The sequence below is a fragment of the Heterodontus francisci genome, chromosome 5 (assembly GCF_036365525.1).
Source record: "Heterodontus francisci isolate sHetFra1 chromosome 5, sHetFra1.hap1, whole genome shotgun sequence".
Lineage (NCBI taxonomy): Eukaryota > Metazoa > Chordata > Chondrichthyes > Heterodontiformes > Heterodontidae > Heterodontus > Heterodontus francisci.
In genome coordinates, this window is record NC_090375.1 from 162,686,750 (window position 1) to 162,713,009 (window position 26,260).

Here is a 26,260-nt window from a genome sequence, read left to right on the forward strand (position 1 = left end):
ATAAGGCCTTCGAAGTAAGACAGGAAAAGGATGAGACTCCCTCAAATTTCTTACAGAGATTACGGGACACAATGAGGAAATATTCAGGTTTAGATCCAGAAGACCCGGTTGCCCAAGGACTCCTTCGAGTCCATTTTGTAACAAAATCATGGCCAGACATCCAAAAGAAAATTCAAAAGATAGATGGACGGAGTGAAAAACAATTGGACGAACTGCTCAGAGAAGCGCAGAAAGTTTTCGTTAATAGAGATGAAGCCAGAGAAAAACAGTGAAGCTTAAATGAGATGGTAATTGTACAAGTGTTCCACCCTATTATGTTGTAAACAAGTAGTTGAAGCCCCTGCAAAACTTATGCCTTTACAGAGTTACCGCAGGCCCTTCTTATGGCACAAGCAGGCGACGTATTGAGTGCGACCCCTCTGGGTGTTGAAGGCTGTTTCTAGACAAATAGAGACCATTAAAGGCACCTAGGTGGGATCAAGGGATTGATTTTTAAAAATGTTTTGAAGAATCAAAGGGGGGACTGTGAGAACAGAATTTAGATTTTAGAATTTTTAAGAACAGAATTACATGGGAACATTTAAGATGAAACAATTAATCAGTCATGTATTGCTAACAAGCTAGCTTCAGTGCTGCAGGGAGGGACAGCTTATCAGAAATGACTTCATAACTTCAGGGCTGCAGAGGCAACTTGGCCTTGCAGCTGGTACAGCGAAAGAGAGAGAGAGAGACATTGTACTTCAACAGCACTCTTCTTATCACCCAGACATGACAATCCTAGGGAAAAGTTAGAATGAAAAACATACTGAACAGGCTAATACACGCCCCCTTGTTAGAGGGTGGCTCAGCCTACCCTTCTGATTCAGCAGTTGCTGAGTTTTTTATATTTGCTTTTATATTATACTGTTTAAATGTTATTTGAGTAAATAGATCCACATAATCCTAGTGAATATATATAATCATATATAAGTTGATCAGTAGAGAGGAGGTTATCATAGAATGATAAAAGGGGGGAATGTGGAAGTGAGCAGAAAGGCATGGCACTATGCTTAATGGGAAATATAGCCAAGTTAGGAATAGTAGCTTTGCTGAGCTTTGATTTTAAGTGGCAGAAACCACAATGAAATAGTTAAAAGGGAGGGCCAGAGTGTGTGCAAGCTGTGATAGCCACAGCACTTCAGACCAAGGAAGTCATTTTACCTCGAAGCTATTACAAGAAATAGTTAGGGGATTGGGAATCCAATGGGACTTCCATACCCCTTGGCACCCTCCCTCTTCGGGGCGGGTGGAAAGAATGAATCAGACCTTAAAGAAACACCTGTCCAAACTGGTACTTGAAACAAGGTTACCCTGGACAAAATGTTTACCAATAGTGATACTCAGAATTCGGACAGCCCCTAGAAAAGATGTGGGACTGTCCCCCTATGAAATGCTATTCGGATTACCCTATATGGGAACCAGGGGCGAGATGCCAACCTTAGAAACTAAAGATTCGTTTCTAAAGAACTATATACTGGCGTTGTCTTCCTCATTGTCATTCCTCAGGAAGCAAGGCCTGTTAGCACAGACACCACCTCTCGAATTTGCAGTGCACAAGATCCAACCAGGAGATTGGGTTCTGGTGAAATCATGGAAAGAGACTAAACTACAACCGAACTGGGAAGGACCATACCAGACTCTCCTGACCACTGAAACAGCCATAAGAACGGCAGAAAGAGGTTGGACCCACTACACAAGAATCAAGGGGCCGGTACAAACCCCGGCCGAGGAAGGAACTTGGACAACCGAATTAACAGAAGAACCATTGAAACTAAAGCTAAAAAGACTTTGAGTAACAAACTTTTTTATATAGCGGCGCGAGCGCGGAAATACTGTCTGTAATATTGTGTGCCTTTTCTCTCTCTCTCTCTCTTTCTTTTCAAAAGTAGCCAGGAAATCAGAACCAGATTAAAATGGGTTGGATGTTTTTGTATGCAGTATTAGTCATCCCAGTAATGGGAAAAATAACAATGTGGGACGGAACTGACGGGGACAACGGTACACAGAAATCCCCAAGAGCCAGGACCCTCAGGTGGTAGAAGTAGACCTATGTTTCCTAATCCCATGTGGGGGCATACATAACCAAAGAAATTATCATGTGGAGTCCCTCCATTATTATGGGGATGGACTACTAACAGGAGACCCACTCCCACCGATTATATCCATTCACCAGAGCCCCATAAAACCAGGCCCAGATTGTCCAGATAAGGAATGCAACCCTATATATATTTGACAATAAAAAGAACCGAGTGGACAGAAGCGACTGGTGGAATATCCATCCAACGCCATCGGAATGGCTCAATAACAGAAGAACGACAAATCAAAACTACCCACTTCGAATTAGACAACAAGGTGTTTGGAGTAACAGTTAGAGAAGGGAAAAAGAAAGGTGAATTAAAATGTTGTTTTCAGGTAACAATAGATAAGACTGGTAAACCATCGAACAAACTAAAAGGGACCTCTCATAACGATCCTAACATAGTAAAAATAATAGAGGTAAAAGACTTGAGAAAGACAATTGAGATAGAAACCAGTTACGGGGACACAAATGCCTGGGTAGAATGGATAAAATATACTGTAAAAAGTTTGAACAAAAACAATTGCTATGCTTGTGCATCTGGTAGACCGATAGCTCAAGTAGTACCTTTCCCGCTGGGGTGGGAGCGTGACCGAAAGGGCATGGAATGCATGTTAGCCCTATATCAGGATAAGACGGCTTGGGGTATTCAAAACTTGCATATCTTTGTCATTAATGTTCCCTCTCCTAGAGAAAAAAGATTCAAGGACTCCCCCTTCATTTTTAGCCACCAGTGTGAATCACACATCATGCGTAAGTCGACACGGTGCGGAGCTAACCAGAAATATGGGAGAGTTGAAGTCATGCATAGAGACTGAGGACGTAACTGGAAGAGTCAGGGGAGGGAACTACTCATCATTGAATGTCCCCAGAGCGGATTTATGGTGGTATTGCGGAGGAAAAATCCTGAGACAGACTCTACCCTCTCAGTGGAAGGGGACGTGCGCAATTGTTCAATTGGCAATACCATTCACCTTGGCATTTGAGAAACAAAAGATAATAACGAGGGAAAGGGGTAAAAGGGAAGCGATAGCGAACTCTTTTGACGACCAGGTGTACTTGGATTCCATAGGGGTCCCAAGAGGGGTACCTGATGAATTCAAGGCCCGAAACCAAATGACAGAATGGATAGTATCAACGGGAGTACAGACATTGAGAAGGCGGCTGAAATAATGCTCAGAGGATTTGAGAGGACATATGAGACCCCTCCTCAGTATGTAGAAAACAACAAGGATTAAGTAAAAGAAAAGGGGGAATTGTGAGAATAAGAAATACTGAAATGTTGTTTCTACAGCTTGTGGAAAATTACCAAGAAGTCATTTCTACACAACATAATGAAATCACTGAACAAGGGAACTGATAAGGGTATGTGAGTAAAGACCTTGAGACAGTACGGCAGTTAAAAATTGTGCTTATGCAGAGAAAAGAAAAACAGCAAGAGTTAGAACAAAGGATGTAGTGAATGAGTAACTGACAGCTGCAAGTTAACACACACACAGGAGGCTTGCAAAAGAATGGAGAGCCAAATAAGGTAAAACAAAAACAAGAGTCAGGAGCTAGAAAGTTAGAGTAGGGGGAGAAGTAAACAGAGGAGGAGACTGTAGCAACCATAGGATAGATTAGTGTCATAATACGTTATAACCAATAATGTAAAATAAAGGCGTGGACAAATGGATTTGTATTGTAATAAACATGAACTCAATATGTTGATCGGTGTGCCTGCTTGTAGGACACCCGATCTTGCAAGAACGTTAAATAAACTTACTTCTTCAGAGTTTGACTTGATGTAAATTATTATGAAGTGGGCTACGTTTCCTCACAGTACGTCAAGGAACCAACAAGGGAACAGCTAGTATAGACGTAGTACTGTCCCCTTCCCCGCCCTCCCTCCCGCCGTCACCCCGAGCGCCCGCCCCGTCTCTGCGTGTTTCTTCTCTGTAGGAGAGCTGGTGAAGCGGCGTCGCTGCTGTTGAAGGTTGAGCTGGTCCGGCTGGTGGGCGATGGAGCCGGCAGTGAGCGCTTGCGGTGGGCTCCTGATTCGCGGAGGGAGGGTGGTGAACGAGAGCAGCTCGCTCCTTGCCGATGTTTATATTGAGGATGGACTGATCCAGGACGTGGGGCTCAATCTGCCTCTCCCACAAGGTGCGAGAGTCATCGATGCGACCGACAAACTGGTCCTACCAGGGGGCATCGACACGCACACTCACATGCAATTCCCTTTCATGGGCTATCAAGCGGTGGATGACTTTTACCATGGAACCAAGGTAGAACTTCCGCATGTGAAGGTTTTATTGCACTTTTTTGTTTAACATTGTCTCTCACGGTTCTTCCTCTGCATGGCTCTCGCTCTTTTTAATCTCCCTGATGGGTTATATTTGGGATATCTTCTACTTCAAAACTTGAGCTTTTTCACTAGCGTTTCATTCTGAAGCATTTTTGTGCACTGAAACGAATGAGATCACCGCAAAGTTTCTATGCTCCCAGAATACTCTTGAAATTGCGCTAGTTAGACTACAGTTGAAGTTTTTACTGAATAGATTTGCACTATCACAAACGCAAATCCTCCATAAAACAGCGTAATAGAGTATAACAGTTTATTTTTCTCATTAAAAAGTATTCTTTGATGTATTTGAGAGTTAACTTGGTGTAGTTTTATTAATTTAGCTGAAAATGGATTTGTCACCAAAAATAATCACTCCACATGTGAGTAACCTGGCTGAAAATGGCTTAAAAACCTGTACAGAACTATTTACTAGTTTCATTGGTGTAGGCTAGTCACATTCTTAGTAAGTTAATTATTTTTTGATACAAAGAAACTTAATACGGGCTTGCAAGTACCAATGAAAATAAATGCAATTTGAAGAGCCTTCCTTAATCAGTGCAATTGGCAGAATCTCCCAATTTTCACCTGGTGAAAAATACAGTTTTGTGGGTAGGCCCTGATGCGGGTGAATTGAATCTTGAACCAGCATTAAAGATTGCAGAAAACAAAAAAAAAAGTTTTCTTTTGGGCTATTTGGCTTAAGAAAATTATGTAGCAGAAACAGGCAGTTGAGCCTGTTATTGAGCCAGTTATCTCCATGCCAGCAGTGGACCTAATTTCATATGTCTGCACTGTTCCCATACCCCTTTTATTGCCCTCTCCTTCAGTCATCTATCTAACCTATTCATGAATGTTGGTTATCTCTGCACAATCGCTAACTCCTAATAATGCATTCCACAGTCTCTCAACCCTCCTTTTTTTCCAAAAAATTTTCTCCTGCTCTCTGTCCTAAATCTTCTACATTTAATCTTGGATTGATGTTCTCTTGTTCTAGACTCACACATTGGAACAGTCTGTTTCTACCCACTGTATCACCTTTTCATAATTTTAAACACCACTTAATTTCCTCTATTCTAACAAACATAGCCCCAATTTTTCAACTCTTTGTGTTTGTATTTCCTCATTCTAGGCATCATGCTTGTGAATCCCACTCTATTGTCTCAGCATCCTGCCTATGATATCCGAAAGCTACACACAATATTTCATATGTGGTCTTTATGGAAGAAGGCAACCAATTGGCCTCTCATTCATTCGTTCATTCATTCATCCAGGAAGATCTGCCTGTCCCAGCACTTGTCTATTTCTGATCAGAGTCTATACAAATGTTTGCAAATCTATACATGTTTTAATCTCTGGTCTGACAAAATGGCATGTTATATAATAGCTAGGTTTTTTTACATGAAAAGATCTGGCTGTTAAATCTTCTTTGGCCTCCTTATCTCGAGAGACAATGGATAAGCGCCTGGAGGTGGTCAGTGTTAAATCACTGCCACTCAATTCCTTGATCCTCTTTACACTGTTGATTCCCGATGTAGCTACATACCTGATGCTTCTTTATTTCGAATTCCCACTCACAAAGTTTGTTTCCAGAGCTAAGCAGGAGCATTGGGTATAAGCTACAGCTGGGTCAGCAAGAGCTCATCAAGGAGATAGTGTTTAAAAATTAACCAGAATGCATTATTTTTAATGCAAAATCTGCCAATTTTCTGAGGAAATCACCCCTTCAGCCAAGAACGCTTGCACCAATGGATGTTTTGAGAGTTTTGACAATATCAGGAAGGAATGGGTGCCATTCAATATTTTTTGCCTAAGACCCTGTTTCTAGGACTCTAGGATTTATGTTCCACTAATCTATTATGCTACTGACTGAGGCTGAACCAGATCGTTTGCAAACTTAGTGTTGTATTTGATGCTGAGTTGAACTTCTGAATATGACAGTTTGGCGATGAGGATGGGATTGCGGATTCCCTAGCTGAAAAAACTTGGGGTTGAAGGAGTTCCCAGCTAAACAACTGAGGGACTTGAGTGTTCTTTGTTTAAGAAAAAGGCTTAAAATCCGGTGTAAAAATTGGGTTATACATGTTGGTGGACTAGATGGCTATGCCTACAAGAATTATCAGGTGACTGGGGAGAATAACCGCAACCAAGAGTCTTTCAGTGCATACTTGGAGTGGCTACAGATGTTTTTCACTGCTAACAATATCCTCGGCGATCCTGATAAACCAGCTGTCACCTAGGCAGTGTGGAAAAGTAGAAGGCTGATATTTCTGACTGAAGCAGGCCTGGAAGTATAAGACGTTCATGAATTTACTCGCCCCAGCAAAACCAAAGGACATGCCGCTGAAGTAGAGGCCTGCTACCTGATGGGACCTGATGACGTGTCGGGTTCGGGTTGGGTCGGGTCGGGCCCATCTTCAGGGTACGGCTTTCAGGCTCGGCTCGGGTCGGGTCGGGCTGGACACGTGGTAAGTGCTCTGTTGATAAGTATTGAAATTCTAAAACTTTACCTGAGCTGGGAGTCCGGGATGAAACTGAGTCTGTGCAGTGAGCGAGTGACATCACAATGACGTCATAGTGTATGCGCTGCAGCTTCGTGGAGCTTCCCAGTTGGAAGGTAAGTAAACAGATGGTTGAGTTGGGGCGGGTCGGGTTCGGGGCAAAATCGGAGGGGCTCGGGTCGGGCTCAGGTCCGCTGTGGTTCGGTCGGGTTTGGGTCGAGTTCTTTTTTCATGACCTCAGCAGGCCTCTACGCTGAAGGACATTTTGATTAAGCTTGAGCAGCTGCTGCAGCCAGATGGGAGTTAAATAGTAGAACCACTCAAACCTAACCACGTGGCCCTGACAGTGCATGGATGAGTTGCCAGTCACAGCAGATGTCATTGGTAGAACAACTCATAGTGACCCTTTATTGGCAAGGGTGTACGACTTTATCGCAATTGGGTGGCCAACACAAATACTGGATTGAGAAATTCTGCCTTTTTCTTGCATAAGAATAGTTGTCAGTTGATAAGGGCTGTATCATGTGGGGAGCAAGAGCTGTAATCTCTGGAAAGTACAGGTCACAGTTGCTATGTGATTCTCATGTTCAACACTGAGGAATGTATTTGACAAAGGGTCTAGTGAGGAGTTATTTTTGATGGCCAGGGTTAGATAAAGACATTGAAAACATAGTGAAACAGTAGTGTGTGTCAAGCAGTTGAGGAGAAGCCGCCATTGGTACCTTTGCAGCCATGGAAATGGCTAACGAGAGAGTGGCAGAGGCTGTACATAGATTTTACAGAAGGGCAACAGCTATTCAATGTGATAGCCATTCGAAGTGGGTTGAGGGATTTCCGATGAATCAAAGGACGACTAGAAAAACTCTAGAAATTTTGCATAATGTGTTTCGTCTTATTGGTTCCCAGAGGAAATTGTGTCTGAAAACAGACCTCACGTTTTGTTCAGAAGCGTTTGCACAATTCATGAAAACGTATCATCCTGCTCCCAATGGAGCAGCGGAGCACATTGTGCAAGTTGTTAAGCGTGCTTTTGCCAAGCAAATGCTAGATACAAATCTGAAGAAACATCAGCTTTCATTGGATCACAGACAGATAAACAGAAAGTTAACCAATTTTAACACCACTCACACTACTACCAGCAGAGTGCCAGCTGAATTGTTTCTTAGAAGACAGCCCAGAATGAGTTTTTTTTCATCGCTGTGCTTAATGTGGCTTCAATCAGGACAGAAAGAGAGTTATGATAGGGGTAGTGTGAAAGAAGGAAGTCTGAAGTTGAACCAGAAGGCTAGAGTGAAGAATCATCATTACAACTGGTTGAAGTGGCTACCGGGGAGAGTCATGAAAATATGTGGTCCTCACACATATTTGGTCAAGATATTTGGTAATGGAAAGGTTAGGTTTGTACATATAGATCATGTTTTACTTTCAGAGGTTCATGAAAAAGAAGGAAGTTGGAAAGGATCAAATGAGTCTGATGAATCACAGATTTCAATGAGTTGGATACCAATAGTTATTCCAACACAAGTTGTGCCAGAAACTAGTGCCAAGTTCAGATTTAAGTCAGAGTCAGACAGATATGTTGAAGTGGAAATTTCAATTTTAGCGCAAGGTCAAAATCAGTCTTTGTTGGAGAAAACTAATGAAAGGTCACTGACCTGAAAAGTTAACTCTGCTTCTCCATCCACAGATGCTGCCAGACCTGCAGAGTATTTCCAGCACTTTCTGTTTTTATTTTATAAGACATTTATTAAGATTGGGGAAATCAAACATATTGTTGATGTGGTATTTGTATGAAAAAACAGACAAATGAAACAGTTGTGCACTGAAATTGTTGTCATCTTTTTGGGCCTCCTTATCTCGAGAGACAATGGATACGCACCTGGAGGTGGTCAGTGGTTTGTGAAGCAGCGCCTGGAGTGGCTATAAAGGCCAATTCTGGAGTGACAGGCTCTTCCACAGGTGCTGCAGAGAAATTTGTTTGTTGGGGCTGTTGCACAGTTGGCTCTCCCCTTGCGCCTCTGTCTTTTTTTCCTGCCAACTACTAAGTCTCTTCGACTCGCCACAATTTAGCCCTGTCTTTATGGCTGCCCGCCAGCTCTGGCGAATGCTGGCAACTGACTCCCACGACTTGTGATCAATGTCACACGATTTCATGTCGCGTTTGCAGACGTCTTTATAACGGAGACATGGACGGCCGGTGGGTCTGATAATTGTTGTCATAAGACACAATTATTATCGTATTCACATTTAGACCAGTTGTATAGTAACACTTTCATTGAGGGAGGAGTGTAATAGTGCCATCTTGTGACCATTTGTGTGAATTCACGTGTATTAGAAAAAACAGATTAAAACAGTATCTTTTACCCCACCTCCATGTTGTACATGAGCGATGATGTCAGGAAAGATATGACACTGATCACATATCCACTCCATCAAGACCACCTACTTCCACCTCTGTAGCATCCACCCCTGACTCAGCTGATCAGTTGCTGAAGCCCTCATCCATGCTTTTGCTATATATAAGTGCAATCCTTTCTTATTGTTGCCTTTAGACTTGACTACGCCAATGCACTCCCGTCCAGTCTCCCATCCTCTGCCCTAGATAAAGTGGAGGTCATCCAAAACTATGCTGCTTGTTATCCTAATTCCCACAAAGTCCCATTCATCTAACTTGCTCATCTGCATCGGCATCCATTCCATCAATGCCTCGATTTAAAATTCTCATCCTTGTTTTCAAATCCCTCCATGGCCTCACTACTCCCTATCTCTTTAATCTCTTCCAGCCCTACAATCCCCTGAAATCTCTGTGCTCCTCCAAATCTGGCCTCTTTCGCAACCCTGGTTTTAATCGTTCCACAATTGATGGCTGTGCCTTCAGCTGCCTAGGCTGAAAGCTCTGGAATTCCCTCCCTAAACCTCTCTGCCTCTCTACCTCTGCCCTCCTTTTAAGAGGCCCCTTTAAAACCTACCTCTTTGACTAAGCTTTGGTGACTTGTCCTAATATTTCTGTGATTTGTTTCAAATTGTGTTGGATACTGCTCCCATGAAGAGCCTTGGGATAGTTTATTGCATTAAAGGCGCTATATAAATGCAAGTGTTGTTGTGTTCGTCATTCTTAGTAGGAAGAATTGATTGATGCCAGCTTGAAAATTGCCCGTTGCTTATTCAAGCATGTGGGCCCTTGTCTTAGTGTTACAGTATAATTTGAAATGGAGTTTGAGATTTACCATTTTTATATGACCACCCAACTTTGGGTCAACATGTGTTGTATTATGAAACTACCTTTGTGTTACATACTCACAATGTTTACAGTGAAAATGATACATACATGTTGTGCATGTTCTCCCTCTGACTAAAAACTAAATGATGAATACAGAAATTGAAACTATAACATGGCAATCTGTAACTTAATGTACAAGTACATTGATCTTGAAATTGAAAATTTGTGATCCAAGTGCTTGAAGCTTGAATATTATTTTCATTTTCAAATAAACACGAATCAAACCTGATTAAACTGTATTGACCCAGAGCTGAGCAAGGATCCTTACTCTCTTTAGAGTTGTCCCAATGCTGCAGTTGGCCATTATTGCAAAGTGTTCTATATGTTCATACAATTAAAAAAGACCTTGTGCTAACAGGTGCCAGGGGTTGCAGAAAGGTTGGGCAAATCATGTTGATTTCAGCTGCAGTGACTTAATATTTCAACTGAAATAAGATCACAATGCATGGTGTAAGGCCACAGGCCCTGTACAATACATTCTATCATAAAGTGCTATACTTTAAGTGAAGTCACATGGGATCAGAGGTGAGCTGGCAAGATAGATACAGAACTGGCTCAGTCAGAGAAGACAGAGGGTAGCAGTGGAAGGGTGCTTTTCTGAATGGAGGGATGTGACTAGTGGTGTTCTGCAGGGATCAGTGCTGGAACCTTTGCTGTTTCTAGTATATATAAATGATTTGGAGGAAAATGTAGCTGGTCTGATTAGTAAGTTTGCGGACGACACAAAGGTTGGTGAAGTTGTGGATAGTGATGAGGATTGTCAGAGGATACAGCAGGATATAGATCGGTTGGAGACTTGGGCAGAGAAATGGCAGATGGAGTTTAATCCGGACAAATGTGAGGTAATAAATTTCAACTTTTCTTCTTTAAACCTAAGAAAGCCTGTTTGTGCTGGTTTTTTTGCCTTATAATTGGAAAGCGGTGAACAAGGATTCATCAAGGGGGAGCTAAAAACACAGTGTGTTTAAAATTAAGCCCTGTTATGGTAAGACCAGGTGAAGGCTGAGAGGGACCCCTAGACACCTTTTTCACCTGGTCATAACAACATATTCATCCAGCTCTTTTTAAAAGCAGGTCATTGATACAATATAAACTGATTTACCTTGAGCTCTATTCCACAGATTGATGACCCTGGTGACAAAAACAACCCCTTTCAGTACCTCTGAAGAGTTGTTTCTGTATTTAAGTTGTGCAATCAAAGCTCAAGTTACGTAATCTGCTGATGTTAACATTCTGATGCCTCTCAACATTCAAAACACTTTAATGAGATTTCCTTTCAAACTTTTTCCTGACGAAAACAAGTTCAGTTTTCTGAGTCTATTACATAGAGCACAAAGTCTTGGAGTTGTCCCAGTTGCCATTCTCTAAACTCTGTCTACTCATTGATGTTGCTTTGAAGGTACGTTGTTCAGAATTGCACACATTGGGGTAATTTTTTTTCCTACACATTTGAATGCTTCACACGCAGGGAAATCGGTTTCATGAAGGCTCAGGTCTCTGAGAAAGTTAGCAAAGCTCTGAGGTGGAAGTTAGTTCAGGAGATTTGGGATATTATAAGAGAGGGTCATGGGGAATGGAAGGGCCCTGGTAAGGTAATCGGTTGTGATGGTAAGACAGTAGTTATCAAGCATGGAAATCAAACTGCTAAGGTTCATTCCTCACGATTAATTGGGGTTGATTAAAAAATCTCAGAATCTGAGCAGCTGATAGAGCAAAAAGAGGCACCTTGTACCTCAAATACTCAAGTGTTTTGTGATGAAGGTCCTGAGGCATAGAATATGGTAGATCAAGAGCTGGATAGTAATGTGACCAATCATGCTGCTCAGGAAGGAGCTATTGCATCCAAAGGCCAATTGCCCTGAGTAGGTACTCGGGTTAGAGGTCTACTTTAGGTCGGGAAAACAAACCCGACCCGAACCCGACCGAACCACTGTGGACCCGAGCCTGACCTGGCCCGAGTCCCTCCGCTTTTGCCCCAATCCCACCCTGACTCGACCCGACCCGACCCAGCTATCCATTTACTTACCTCCTGACTCGGAACCTCCATGAAGCTGCCGCGCACGCGTGATGATGTCACAGTGATGTCATTCGCTCACTGCGCAGACTCAGTTTCATCCCGGACTCCCAGCTCAGGTAATTTTTTTATTTTTAATACTTACCAGCAGAGCATTTACCGTGTGTGTCCGGCCCGACCCGACCCGAGCCCAAAAGCCAGAGCCTGGAGATTGGCTCGACCCGACCTGAACCTGACACATGTCATCGGGTTCGGGTCGGGTAGCAGACCTCTAACTTGGGTGACATATATTCCAGATGGGTCTAATAAATGGAGGGATGCAACAGTTATGTGACGTGCAGGAAAATCCACAGGCAAATTTAAATATTGGTTAAATATTCAAGATGATGGTCAAGAAGCAAGGTCCATGGACTGGCAGAATGGGCTGAAAGAGTGGAGGGTAAGAAAGCACAGTGCAAGTGCTAATAGTGGGTCTGGAAGTGACTCTTGCATAAGGAAGCAATCACATACTGGAGAAAGAACCTGCGATAAAGTGCGAGGGACATCTAGTGGTAGACATCAAAGTGCTAATAGAGGCCGTAGTTTGAACAGATTCTGCAATGAAACGAAGGCTAGAGAGCAGTCTCAGAATAGATCTAGAAGTAGAAGTCCTCATGACCATGAAGTTTTAGTGACTGCCAATAAACTTGAGGATAAGTTAATGAGAAGCAAAAAATAAGGAATTAGAGAGTTTGGAGTATATTCTGAGGTACCAGATAGGGGACAGCCAGACTTGACATGTAGATGGATTTGCACTGAAATGTCCTTCCTGATGGAACATATAAGGCTAAAGCGAAGCTAGTTGCGAGGGGTTTTGATGAACGATTGGGTGATGCTGCTGTTAAAGTGGATTCCCCAACAACTGGAAAAGTAATCTTGAAAATGTTTTTGGCTCTTTTGGCCACATATTCATGGGAGTGTAGATCCATTGACATAAAAGCTATATTTCTGCAAGGTGATGCACTTCTCTCTGAAACGTATCTGAAACCACATAAAGAGGTATCAGATGCAGAAGGAAAATTATGGAAACTGAACAAATGCGTCTATGGCCTTGATGATCCTTCTGGGGTGTGATATTTCTCAGTGAGATCTGTTTTGTTGAAAATTGGTTGTGTTCAACTAAAAGCACATCCTGAATGTTTGATTGGTATCATAAAGGGAAACCTTTAGCTATCTTCATGATGCACGTTGATGATTTCTTTTGTGATGACACTGCGGATTTTGAGAAATATGTTATTAATAAGATTGGGAGTCAGACTTGTGGGACCTTTAAATATATTGGTTTAGATATTGAGCAGACTAAGTCTGGAATAAGTTTGAATCAACAATCTTGTATAGAGAGTGTCACTCCCATCCCGGTTAATCGTGTTAGGTCATCACAAAGATAATATATCTAAAGCGGAGACTGAGCAATTGCGAAGTTTGATTGGTCAATTAAACTGGTTGTGATCTCAGACTAGGTCTGATGCTAGTTTGGATGTGCTGGAGTTAAGCACGATGGTGAAACATCCAAAAGTTGAGCATGTTTTAAAGGCAAATAAAATGTTGAAAAAGCTAAATCTGGAGAAATGTGTACTGAAGTCTCCATCCTTAAGTGAGCCAAAGAACATGAAGCTAATAATTTTTAGTGATGCTTCACATGCTAATCTTACTGATGGGTATTCGAGTGCAGCTGGTTTCATAACATTTCTGATGGGTGAAAGTGGGAAATGTTGTTCTTTAACTTGGGAGGCTAAGAAAATAAAATGGCTCATTAAAAGCACTTAAGCTGCGGAAACACTGGGTTTTGTGGAGGCAGTGGATATGGGGTTCTAATTGTCAAATATTTGGGATGAAAGTCTGAACAAGGGACATATTGAAGATAGGATACCCATGTGGATAATTGTTTTTTGTGGGACACTACACTCCACAACACGTGTGAGTGAGAAAAAAACTACATATTGACCTTGCTGGATTGAAACAAATGCTGGAAAGAAAGGAAATCTCCAAACTTAAATGGGTAGATACAAGTCATCAGCTATCTGATTGTTTCATAAAACGAAATGCTATTATGAAGAAATTGTTAGGGGTGCCAGAGGAGGAACATCTCATAATGTAATACTGCGTACCTGATATGAATTTTATTTAGATTTATTTTGAAATGTTGTTTGAGCATTTTAATCCAAGTTATATTGTAAAAGAAAGAAGGGAATCTGTTAATTATGTATCAGTGGTCTGATTATATGCGGGTGGAGGGTGTTAATTAGGGTCTTATTTGAGCACTTATAAGCATTCACTGAAACTGGTGGAGGGTTTGAGTGAGGAGCTGCATGTTTGTAATCCTTTTATTCTGTACAATAAATGTGAAACTGAGCAAAGATAGGCTCCAGCATTATCCTTCCATAACAAGCTTTCTGGAGTTTAACAATCTTTACAAACAGGGCTGATTTTACAAATGCACAGTATCAGTGAGCAAACCATTCATGAAATCGGCCCAAACTTGCAGTAAATGCCCCTGAAATGTATGTTAATATGTGACTAGCCTGCTGATAGCAGCTTCATATTGGTTACTTTTAGAGATTGCTCAATAATCACGCATTTCCTTTCTTTTCAGTATGTTAAATGTGGTTCATAGAAATGTCATAAAATTAGATTTCGTTTTAGTTTAGTTCAGTTTAACTGGTTCTGCTCACTAATTTAAAAAAATGATCAGGCAGTAGAATCCTATCGCAGTTTCCTGTGTTTCATGCAGACTTAGGAAGCTTCAGAATTTAAGAGCAGGAACAGATTATTGGCCTAATGAGCCTGGCTCTTAATTGATCAATTCCACACACATTTTTGCCAGATCACTCCTCAACCCCTGTAGAAGCATACCCAGGTGTCTCGTGAACCACTTATCGTGTTTAATTCAGTGATAACTTGTTCCAGAACTCTGTCATCCTTTGGGTGGAAAGGTTCTGCAGGGCTTGCCTTTTTATAATCAAATCATTAGTTTGTGCAGCCTGTTTGCCATGACAATGGTACAGGAAAAACCCCCCACATGTGGATGGGTGCATCAAGATGCCATGCAAATCAGCAAAATAGAACACACAACTTTTACATTGTGCCTCACCCATGCAAAGATGTTCCAAAGCACTTTGCATACAAAGTATTATGATGAGCGGCAATAACTTTTATGGGGGCAAATACGGCAGCTAGTTTGCACACAGGAAGATCCCACAAATAGATCCAAACTTAATATCAGCCTTAATTCAGAGATTGATGCAATAACTAGGAGAGGTGAGAGTAGTTGTCCTTGACATCAAGGAGTCCGAGCAAAACTGAAGTCAGTGGCAGTTGGAGGGAAGATCCTCCAATGCTTGGCATTGTATGTAATGCAGAGGAAGGTGGTGTCAGAGAACAATTTTCACATCTCTAGGATATCACTGCAAGACTTCCTCAGGGAACGATCTTCTGCTCAGCCATAGGCTTCATAAATGAATTTCCACTCATAGAGTCGGAAATGGGGCTGTTTGCTGATGATTCCACAGTATTTACTGTTCAGAACTCCTTTGATAATTAAGCAGCATGCCAGCCTATGTTAGGACTTGGATAACATCCAGACTTGGACTGACAAGTGGCAGCTAACATTTATACCGCATAAGTGCGATTAGGAACAAGAGAAAGTCTTAACTATCTCCCCTTGATATTTGATGACAACATCATCACCAAGTCCCATACCATTAACATCCATTTACCTCAAGCTGAATTGAACCAACCATATCAACATTATGGCTAATAGGGCAGGGCAGAGATTCAGCACTCTGCATTGCTTGCCCTTCTGAACCCTGAGAACTTCTCTACCATCCACAACATCTCTACTCACCACTGCTACAGCAGTTCAAGGAGAAGGCCCTCCACCACCTTCTAGCCACAGCTAAGGATGGAAAATATATGTAGCTATGCCAATGGAGCCCACATCTCGATAATATTTTGGCGGCACAGTGGCGCAGTGGTTAGCACCGCAGCCTCACAGCTCCAGCGACCCGGGTTCAATTCCAGGTACTGCCTGTGTGGAGTTTGCAAGTTCTCCCTGTGTCTGCGTGGGTTTCCTCCGGGTGCTCCGGTTTCCTCCCACATGCCAAAGACTTGCAGGTTGATAGGTAAATTGGCCATTATAAATTGCTCCTAGTATAGGTGGGTGGTAGGGAAATATAGGGACTGGTGGGGATGTGGTAGGAATATGGAATTAGTATAGGATTAGTATAAATGGGTGGTGGATGGTCAGCACAGACTCGGTGGGCTGAAGGGCCTGTTTCAGTGCTGTATCTCTAAAAAAATAAAATAAAATTACTTGACGAATCACGAAGCTGTTCTTAATAGTAATGACTTAGCACAGAATTCTGGGTAGGAGAACTCCTGCAGAAATAAAAACTAAGGCCTAGATTTTCCATGTCTTTTTGATTGGGCTTCACGGGAAGGGTGGGACTTCCCCACTATGTACATGTGACTTTGTCGTGGTTAACTTCTGGCTTCACGGTCATTCAAATGCAGGAAGTGGAGTCTACAGCCTCTGCTGGAGAGTTCTTTGGAGCTCGAGGGGTGTTAGGCAATTAACCCTTTTAATTCCTTCATTCTTAAGTGCTGAAATGATTCGAAGTGATATTCTTCTTGGCGACAGTGGTTATATTTTATTCAGTATAAGTAAGACTTGACATGCCTATGTCTGAGCAGTAGTGTCAAAGCACAACAGCATTACCGTATCACCCTGGGTAGACATGCGATCTCCACGTGATAGCTTCATGCTCATGCACAAGGTACCGTTTCATCAATCAATGCAACACAATACCTCTACAATCTCTTAGAGTACCCTAGCACCAAAGAAAAAAGTACGACACAGCTTAAAAAACAGTTGCAGCATTACATCCCTGCTTTTGAATTCTATACCTCGGCCAATAAAGGAAAACATTCCATATGCCTTGTTCACGTTATCTACCTGTCCTGCCACCTTCAGGGACCTGTGGACATGCACTACAAGGTCTCACTTCTTCTACCCTTCCCAATATCCTCCTGTCTATTGTGTATTCCCTTGCTTTATTTGCCCTCCCCAAATGCATTACCTCACACTTTTCTGGATTGCATTCCATTTGCCATTTTTCCTCCCACTCAACCAAACCATTGATATCATTCTGGAGTCTACTCTTCACTATCAACTACACGACTAATTTTTGTGTCAAAAGCAAAGTTCCCAAGCGTGGCTCCCACATTGAAGTCCAAATCATTAATATAGACCACAAACAGCAAGGTACCCAACACTGAGCCCTGTGGAACGCCACTGGAAACAGCTTTCCATTCACAAAAACATCCTGACCCTGAGCCAATTCTGGATCCAACCTGCCACATTCCCTATATCCCATTGGCTTTCATTTTACTGACCAGTCTGCCAAGTGGGACCTTGTCAAATGCCTTACTAAAGTCCATGTAGACCACATCCATTGCACTGCCCTCATGGATCCTTTTTGTTACTTCCTCAAAAAATCTCAATTAAGTCAGTAAGACATGACATTCCCTTAACAAATTCATGCTGACCATCCCTGATTATTCCGTGCCTTTCTAAGTGGCAGTTTATCCTATCCCTCAGAATAGATTCTAACAATTTACCCACCACCGAGATCAGACTGACTGGCCTATAATTATTTGGCCTATCCCTCGCACCCTTTTTAAACAATGGTACAACGTTCGCAGACCTCCAATCGTCTGGTACCTCTCCTTTATCTAATGAGGATTTGAAGATGATGCTCAACGCATCCGCTGTTTCCTCCCTGGCTTCCTTTAACAACCTGGGATGCACTGCGTCCGGCCCTGGCGATTTATCCACCTTCAAGGAGGTCAGATCCTCTAGTACTGCGCCTCTCATTATGCTTATCGTATCTAATATTTCACACTCCTCTTTAAACTACAATGTCAACCCTCTCCTTTGTGAAGACAGAGGTGAAAAATTCATTAAGAACCCTGCCTAGATCTTCTGCATCCACACATAGGTTCCCTTGTACATCTCTGATAGGCCCTACCCTTTCCTTAGTTATCCTCTTGCTCTTAATGTACTGATAAAATATCTTCGGGTTTTCCTTGATTGTACCTGCCAATAAATTTTCATGCCTTCTCTTTGCTTTTCTAATTTCTGTTTTTACTTCACCTCTGCACTTTCTATACTCCTCTAGGCTTTCTAAATATTTAGATTTTTGTGGTCCTCATAACCTTTCTTTTTTTGCTTTAACTTTCCCTGTAAGCTTCTAGATAACCAGGGGGTTCTAGATTTGGCAGTACCACCCTTTATCTTTGTGGGACATGCCTACACTGTGCCTGTAGAATCTCGCTTTTGAATGTCTCCCACTGGTTTGCCACTGATTTTCCTTTAAGTAGCTGTAATCTGTCTACTTTCACCAGGTCACTTCTCAGTTTCTTAAAATTTGCCTTCCCCCAATTTAGAGCATTTACTCCTGTTCTATCTTTGCCCTTTTCCCTGATTATGCTAAAACTAACTGCATTATGGTCACTTTGGGCAGCGTAGTGGTTAGCACGGCAGCCTCACAGCTCCAGCGACCCGGGTTCGATTCTGGGTACTGCCTGTGCGGAGTTTGCAAGTTCTCCCTGTGACCGCGTGGGTTTCCGCCGGGTGCTCCGGTTTCCTCCCATCGCCAAAGACTTGCAGATTGATAGGTAAATTGGCCATTGTAAATTGCCCCTAGTGTAGGTAGGTGGTAGGAGAATGGTGGGGATGTGGTAGGAAATATGGGATTAATGTAGGATTAATATGACTGGGTGGTTGTTGGTCAGCACAGACCCAGTGGGCCGAAAGGCCTGTTTCAGTGCTGTATCTCTAAATAAAAAAAAAAATACTTCATCCACTTGCCCAGCTTCATTCCTGAAGACTAAATATAAAATTGTGCTCCCTCTCGTTGGGCTTGTTATATGCTGGCTAAAAAAAAGTTCTGTTGAATGTAGTTCAAGAATTTGTCCCCTCTGTGCCCTTCACACTGTTTGTATTCCAGTTGATATTGGGGTAGCTGAAATCCCCAGCTATTATTGCCCTATAGTTCTTGCACTCAGGTTTGCTTACATATTTGTTCTTCTACCTTCCTCTCACTATTTGGGGGTCTATAGTACAGTCCTAGTAGTGTGACTACCCCTTTTTTTTTATTTCTGAGCTCCACCATATGGCCTCATATGGCTTGTACTAAATGGTTTAGCAATGCTGCAAGTTGGTAAGCTCCTGGCCCAGATGGAATGCATCCGAGGTTGCTGAAAGAAGCAAAGGTAGAAATAGTGGCATTGGACACAATCTTTCAATCCTTATTTGATACAGGAGTAGTGCCGGTGAACAGGAGGGTTGCTGTTTAAGAAGAGGCAGAGGGATAGACCAAAAAATCTACAGGCCAGTCAGCCTAACATCAATGGTGGGGAAGTGTTGGAAACCATTATCAGGAGCAAAATAAACTTTCATTTGAAAAGGCATGGGTTAATCAAGGAGAACCAGCATGGATTTGTTAAATTGTCTGACTAACTTGATTGAATACTTTGATGAATGTATGGACTGACAAGGTTGATTCAAGGTAGAGCAGTAGATGTTGGTGTGGACTTTGGAAGGCATTTGACAAAGTGTCACATAGGAAGCTTGTTAAGAATATGGAAGACCATGAAATTAAGTGGAAAGTGGCAGTATGGGTATGAAATTGGCTAGTGACAGGAAGCAGAGAGTGGTGGTGGTGGTGGATGTTTTTCAGACTGGGCAGTGGTTTGCACTGGTGTTGCCAAGGGTCAATTATGAGTCCATTAAAATGAACTGGAATAGGGTGCAGCATTATAAAGTTCACAGGTGATATGAAACTTGGCAATGTAGTCGATAGTGATGAGGAGAGTTGTAGACTTCAGGGTGACATAAAGAGCATGGTGAAATAGGCAGAAGGATGGCAGATGGAGAAATGTGAAGTTCTGCACCTTGTGAAGACTAATATAGAAAGACAATATACCATAAATGGCACAATTTTGAAAAGTGTAGATGAGCAGAGAGACCTTGGTGTCCATATACACAAATCCTTCAAGGTTGCAGGACAAATTGATATAATTAAAAAGCACTTGGGTTGCTTGGATTTATAAATAGAGGCATAGGATATAAAAGCAAAGACATCAAGTTAGAACTTTATAAATCACTGGTTAGGAGGTATGATCAGTGAGTTCGCAGATGACACGAGAATTGGTGGTAAATAGTGAGGAGGAAAGCCTCCTCACTACAGGATGATATAGATGGGCTGGTAAGTTGGGCAGAGCAGTGGCAGATGGAATTTAATCCTGAGAAGTTTGAGGTGATACATTTTGGGAGGACTAACAAGGCAAGGGAATATACAAGGGATGGTAGAACCCTAGGAAGTACAGAGGGTCAGAGGGACCTTGGTGTACTTGTCCATAGATCACTGAAGGCAGCAGCACAGGTAGATAAGGTGGTTAGGAAGGCATATGGGATACTTGCCTTTATTAGTCGAGGCATAGAATGTAAGAGCAGGGGGGTTATGATAGAGCTGTATAAAACAATAGTTTGACCACAGCTGGAGTACTGTGTACAGTTCTGGTCACCACACTATTGGAAGTATGTGATTGCACTGGACAGGGTGCAGAGGAGATTCACCAGGATGTTGTTTGGGCTGGAGCATTTTAGCTATGACGAGAGACTGGATAGGCTAGGGTTGTTTTCCTTAGAGCAGAGAAGGCTGAGGGGGGACCTGATTGAGGTATAAAAAATTGAGGGCATAGATAGGGTAGATAGGAAGAAACGTTTTCCCTTCGCGGAGGTATCAATAACCAGGGGGCATCGATTTAGCAAGGGACTTTAATGAAACTTGAAGGTATGGGATAAAGACACAAACATTTTTTTTTCTACACTTTATAGACATAGCAAATAGCTTCAGTCTGTTGACGGTAATTTATGGTAAAGACAAAAAAGTTATAGTGGACAAGATAATGGAAAGGTGAACAGGAATGGGGCTGGGAGCACCAGCTAGGTTTCTAACTGAGTGGAGGAGAATTTCCGTATGATGAGTTCAGGAGAATGTGTGAAAATATGAATATTGTAGCAATGCACACGGCAGCAGGAAGTCCTTTTAGTAATGGGATTTGTGAGAGAATCCATGCCGTGATTGACGAAATTCTTGGAAAAATTTTAGCCGACCAGCCAAATTGTAAATTAACTACTGCTCTGGTATGGGCAGTATATGCGAAAAACATGCTTCAAATGGTTGGGGGCTATAGCCCCTATCAGTTAGTTTATGGCAGGAATCCAAAAGTACCTTCGGGATAATGTGGGATCATCTCCCGGCTTTAGAGGGAACTACAATTAGATCAATTTTTGCGGAATATTTGAATACCATGAATGCAGGGAGAAGAATATTTAATAAGGCGGAGGTTTCAGAAAAAATCAGGAGAGCTTTGATCAGGCCATCAGAAGAGAATTTTGATACTGGGAATATGGTGTATTATAAAAGAGAAGGGCAGAAAGAATGGAGAGGCTCGGAAAAAATTATAGGCACTGATGGCAAAACGGCGATTTTGCAACATGGCAAACAAACTGTTGGAGTACATTCCTCGAAGCTTATTGCACTGATTATACATTGACAGAATCTGAACAAATGATGGACACTGATGATGCACCATGTACTTTGCATGCACATACATCAGACCTTTGCAAGCAACAGATTGTGGCAGATAATGGGCTGACTGAGAATGGACCAAGTGATAGTGAGGATCCAGACAAGGCCATTTATCCCAAAGGTCAACTACCGAAAGTTGGGACTAGAGTGACGTCTATGCCAGAAGGGACTAGTGAATGGAGGGAAGCCACTATTATAGAAAGGGCAGGAAAGGCCACAGGGAAATACAAAGATTGGCTGAATGTGCAAGACAAGGGACAGGATATCAGACCTATAGATTGGCAGAAGGAAATGAAATGTGGAAGACCAGAAAACGTAGCGTGAGTTCAGACAGTGGGCCTGAAGATGATCATAGTCCAAGGAAAAGGTCATGAACTTGTGAAAAGAAGTCTGGTTGTAGGAGGTAGGGTAGTAGTAGTCCAGAAAGGGATAGGAAATCTAGTAGGGGACGTGGTTTCACAAGAGCAAGGACCAGAGAGCAGGTGAGGAGCGCCACAAGAAGTAGGAGCCCTTACGATAGAGAAGCTCTAATGGCTACTAACAAGTTAGATGGTAAATTGATAAAGGATGCCAAGCAAAAAGAGCTTGACAGTTTTAGAGAGTTTGGCATATACATGGTGGTGTCAGATAGAGGACAACCAGCATTCTCCCATAGAGGGATCTGTACAGAGAAAGTACTTCCCGATGGTACGCCTAAAGCGAAGGCCAGACTTGTAACTCGGGGATTTGAGAAACAATTAGGTGACCGAGAAGTTTGAGTGGACTCCCCAACAGCAGGGAAAGCAAATTTGAGGATTTTCCTAGCCCTTTTAGCAACACACTCATGGCAATATGAGTCCATTGGCATCAAAGCAGCATTTTTGCAAGGGGAGAAATTTCAAAGGGAAGTATTTGCAAAGCCACCAAAAGAAGCTGGAGATATAGAAGGGAAATTATGGAAGCTAAACAAGTGTGTTTATGGGCTAAATGGTGAATCCAGGGTGTGGTATTTTTCAATTTGATCCATCCTCCAAAAAACTGATTGCATTCAACTAAATGTGGATCCAGCAATGTTTTATTGGTACTATGAAGATAAGCTATCAGGCATTTTCATTATGCATTTGGACGATTTTCTGTGAGGGGGATCTGAGGTATTTGAGAAATTTGTGGTAGATAAAGTTCTGCAGGAATTTAACATTGGAAGTCGGGCTTCCGGAACGTTTAAATATATCGGGTTGAATATGAGACAGGCTAAGTTGGGGTAACCCTAAATCAACAGTCTTAGCTAGAGAATGTTAATAGCATCCCAATAAATCGGGCCAGATCCTCACAAAAGGTAGACTCTGCATCCAAGGAAGAAGTAGACCAGTTAAGGAGGTTAATCGGGCAATTGAACTCGTTGTGCACACAAACTAGGCCGGATGCTTGCTATGATGTACTGGAATTGAGCATCATACTGAAACATGCTACTGTTGGGGAAGTGCTGAAAGCAAATAAGACATTGAAGAGATTGGATTTTGACAACTGTACACTCAAGCTTCCAACATTGAGTGACCCAGATGAAATGAAATTAGTCATTTTTAGTGATGCTAATCTTCCCGATGGTTATTTAAGTGCAGGATTCACTGTATTTTTGGTAGTAAGAAATGATAAATGTTGTCTGTTAGCCTGCGAATCAAAGAAAATAAAGAAGATAGTTAAAAGCATCTCGGCTACTGAGACACTTGCACTGGTAGAAGCGGTAGATGTGGGTATGTATTTATCAAGCATTTTAAAGGAACTCTTATATAAGGGGCAATCGGCGAAAAGTTTTCCTATAGAATGCTGCATAGATAACCATCCTCTCTGGGAATATGTCCATTTGACAAAAAGTGGCACAGAAAAGAGGTTGAGGATTGATCTCGAGAGTATAGAAGAAATGTTGGAAAGAAAAGTAATTCCCAAAACAAAATGGGTTGATGCAAGTCATCAGCTGTTGGATTGTTTTACGAAGAGAGGTGCTTGTTCGAAAAAATTGTTGGATGTCCTCGAAGAGGGCCGTCTTGTGTTATAAGTTAGTAAAACATGGAAATTTATTATGATAAGATCGCTTTTTCATTCTACAATTTTTTTAAAAGGGGAATATACAGCATGTTAATGGCTGGTGCTGTTGAAAGTTGTTACGACCAGGTGAGAGAGGGGTCTAGGGGTTCCCTCTCAGCCTTTGCCAGGTCTAACTGTAACAGGCTTTAATTTTAATAACACCGTGTTTTTAGCTCCCCCTCAGTGAATCCTTGTTCACTGCTTTACACTTGGAAAGCGATCAGTCAGACAGGCTTTATTATATTTAAACAAGAAAAGTGGAAGTTTATTAATCTTTAACTCTATTCTGGTTAATGACTATGAATATACGACACAACCATTAGCATGCATACGCGATAAACATACACGCAGATAGAGACAGAAAAAGTAGAAAAAATAAAGGGGAAAAGTTTGAGGCAATAGCTGGGTTTCTGTTTACAGTCCTTTGAGTTTGATGTGGAGTTTTTGGTTGCTGGTAAGTCTTGCTGTTCGTTGGGGCCCAGTGCATGCATTAACTTGTTTTGATGTAGGAGTCTTTTCTCTCTTGAGGTTTGTGTCTTCAATGGGTCCGGAGGCTTGTGAGAAAGCGAGAGAGAGCTAGCCAGGAGAGAGGCTGTCCTGTTCCAGGTTCAGTTGCACTCTGCAGTCTGAATTCAAACTGTCCTGTGAGCACAATTCAAACCTCCAAGTTGGCCAGCAAGTTAGTCATGTGACTAGGTTTTTTCAACAAACTCTCCTGCATTCCAAAGCTCTCGGGGCGGGGGTGGGGGTGGTGTAGTGCTGTCTCCCACCCTGACAAGATGTGGATCACCATTGCCCAGACCAATCTCTATTAATTGAATCAGTGAGCAATTCTTTTGTCTCTCCAAGCACTGTCTCTTACTATGCAAATGTTCTTCCAGTCACTGCTGGTCTCTTCAAACAAGTCATCTCTTCACTCCAGCAACAGTTTAAAATTGATGTTCATATGGCAAAGTTAATATGCCTCATTCTTGGCAGGGTCTTCATGACAAAGTTAATGATAAATATCGTAAGGAAAATGTATCATTATTTTGTTTTTTTATTTCTTTTTCATATATATATATATTAAAAGAAAAAAGGGGTAATCTGTTAGGGTCTGAAGTTCTGTTAATGGATGATATATACCTTGTAGTTCAAGATAATAGGATGAACAGGTGTTGGGTGTTAATTAGTTAATTGTATTCAGGTGTGTCTCTATAAAGAACAACCAGCCAACATTGGCTGTGGGTGTTGTTAGGAGTACAGAAGTAATCTCTGTGACAAGTAATAAAGAATCTCCACCAAAGCATCCTAGTCTCAGTGTCTTCTTCACAAACAGGCTTGGAAGTTTCTCTAACAAATATGACTGTTCATAACCTTCACATCCTATTTGACTCTGAGCAGAGCTTCAACCCCATATCTTCTCCATTCAAAGACCGCCTACTTCCAGCTCCGTATCAGCCCATCTCAGTCTCTGCCTCAGCTCATCTGCTGAAAATCTCATCCATTCCTTTCTAACCTCCAGACTTGATTATTCCAATGCTGCCCTGGCATGCCTCCCATCTTCCACCCTTTATAAACTTTAGCTTATCCAGTATCATAACTCTCATCAAATTACATGTACCCATCACCCCTGGTTACAGACATACATTGGGTCCTGATCCACCAATGCCATGATATTAAAATTCTCATCCTGGTGTTTACATCCTTCCATGGTCTTAACCTGCCCTATCTTCATTCCCTCCTCCAGCCCTAAAAGCCTTCGAGAACTCTGCATTTCTCCAACTCTATCTTCATGTGTATCCCACTTGCTTCACTCCACCATTGGTGGCCATGGCTTCAACCATTTAGGCCTAAGCTCTGAAGCATCTACAACGTGACGAGATAAAATGGGGTAAAATGGATGAGTTTGGTTTGGGTGGGAAACAAAAATGTTTAAAATTTCAGAGGTGAATGCAACCTGCTTTGAACTGGCCAGTTCCGGTTTCAACAGAGGCGGAACAAAGGGCAGGTGATCAATCTGCTCTCAGGAGGTGGGTCAGTCATTGAAACCTTCTAAAGAGGCTGCATGTTTCTATTTTAATAAGGTTTCTATTTTTAATTCATGTGGGCTCGGCATCAGGAAATGTGGCAGGCAAAAAAAGGTGAGAAGGGCTGAATCCGCCAAGGACTGCAGTGGTTCAAGAAGGCAGCTCATCACCACCTCTCAAAGGCAATGAGGGATCGGCAATAATTGCTGGCCTAGTCAGTGATGCCCACATCCCATGAACGAATACAAAACAAATCCATGA

General features: G+C 42.1%; 1 protein-coding gene across 3 annotated transcripts in view; it reads left to right on the forward strand.

Annotated features, from left to right (window-relative positions):
• Positions 1-4,011: 4,011 nt before the first annotated feature.
• Positions 4,012-26,260, forward strand: part of dpys (dihydropyrimidinase) — a 132,964-nt gene continuing 110,715 nt past the window's right edge. For all 3 annotated transcript variants that reach the window (XM_068032303.1, XM_068032302.1, XM_068032301.1), the window contains exon 1: positions 4,012-4,380. In XM_068032303.1, the coding sequence (XP_067888404.1) occupies positions 4,117-4,380 (264 nt within the window). In that variant the 5' untranslated portion in view covers positions 4,012-4,116. The remainder of the gene's footprint in view (positions 4,381-26,260) is intronic.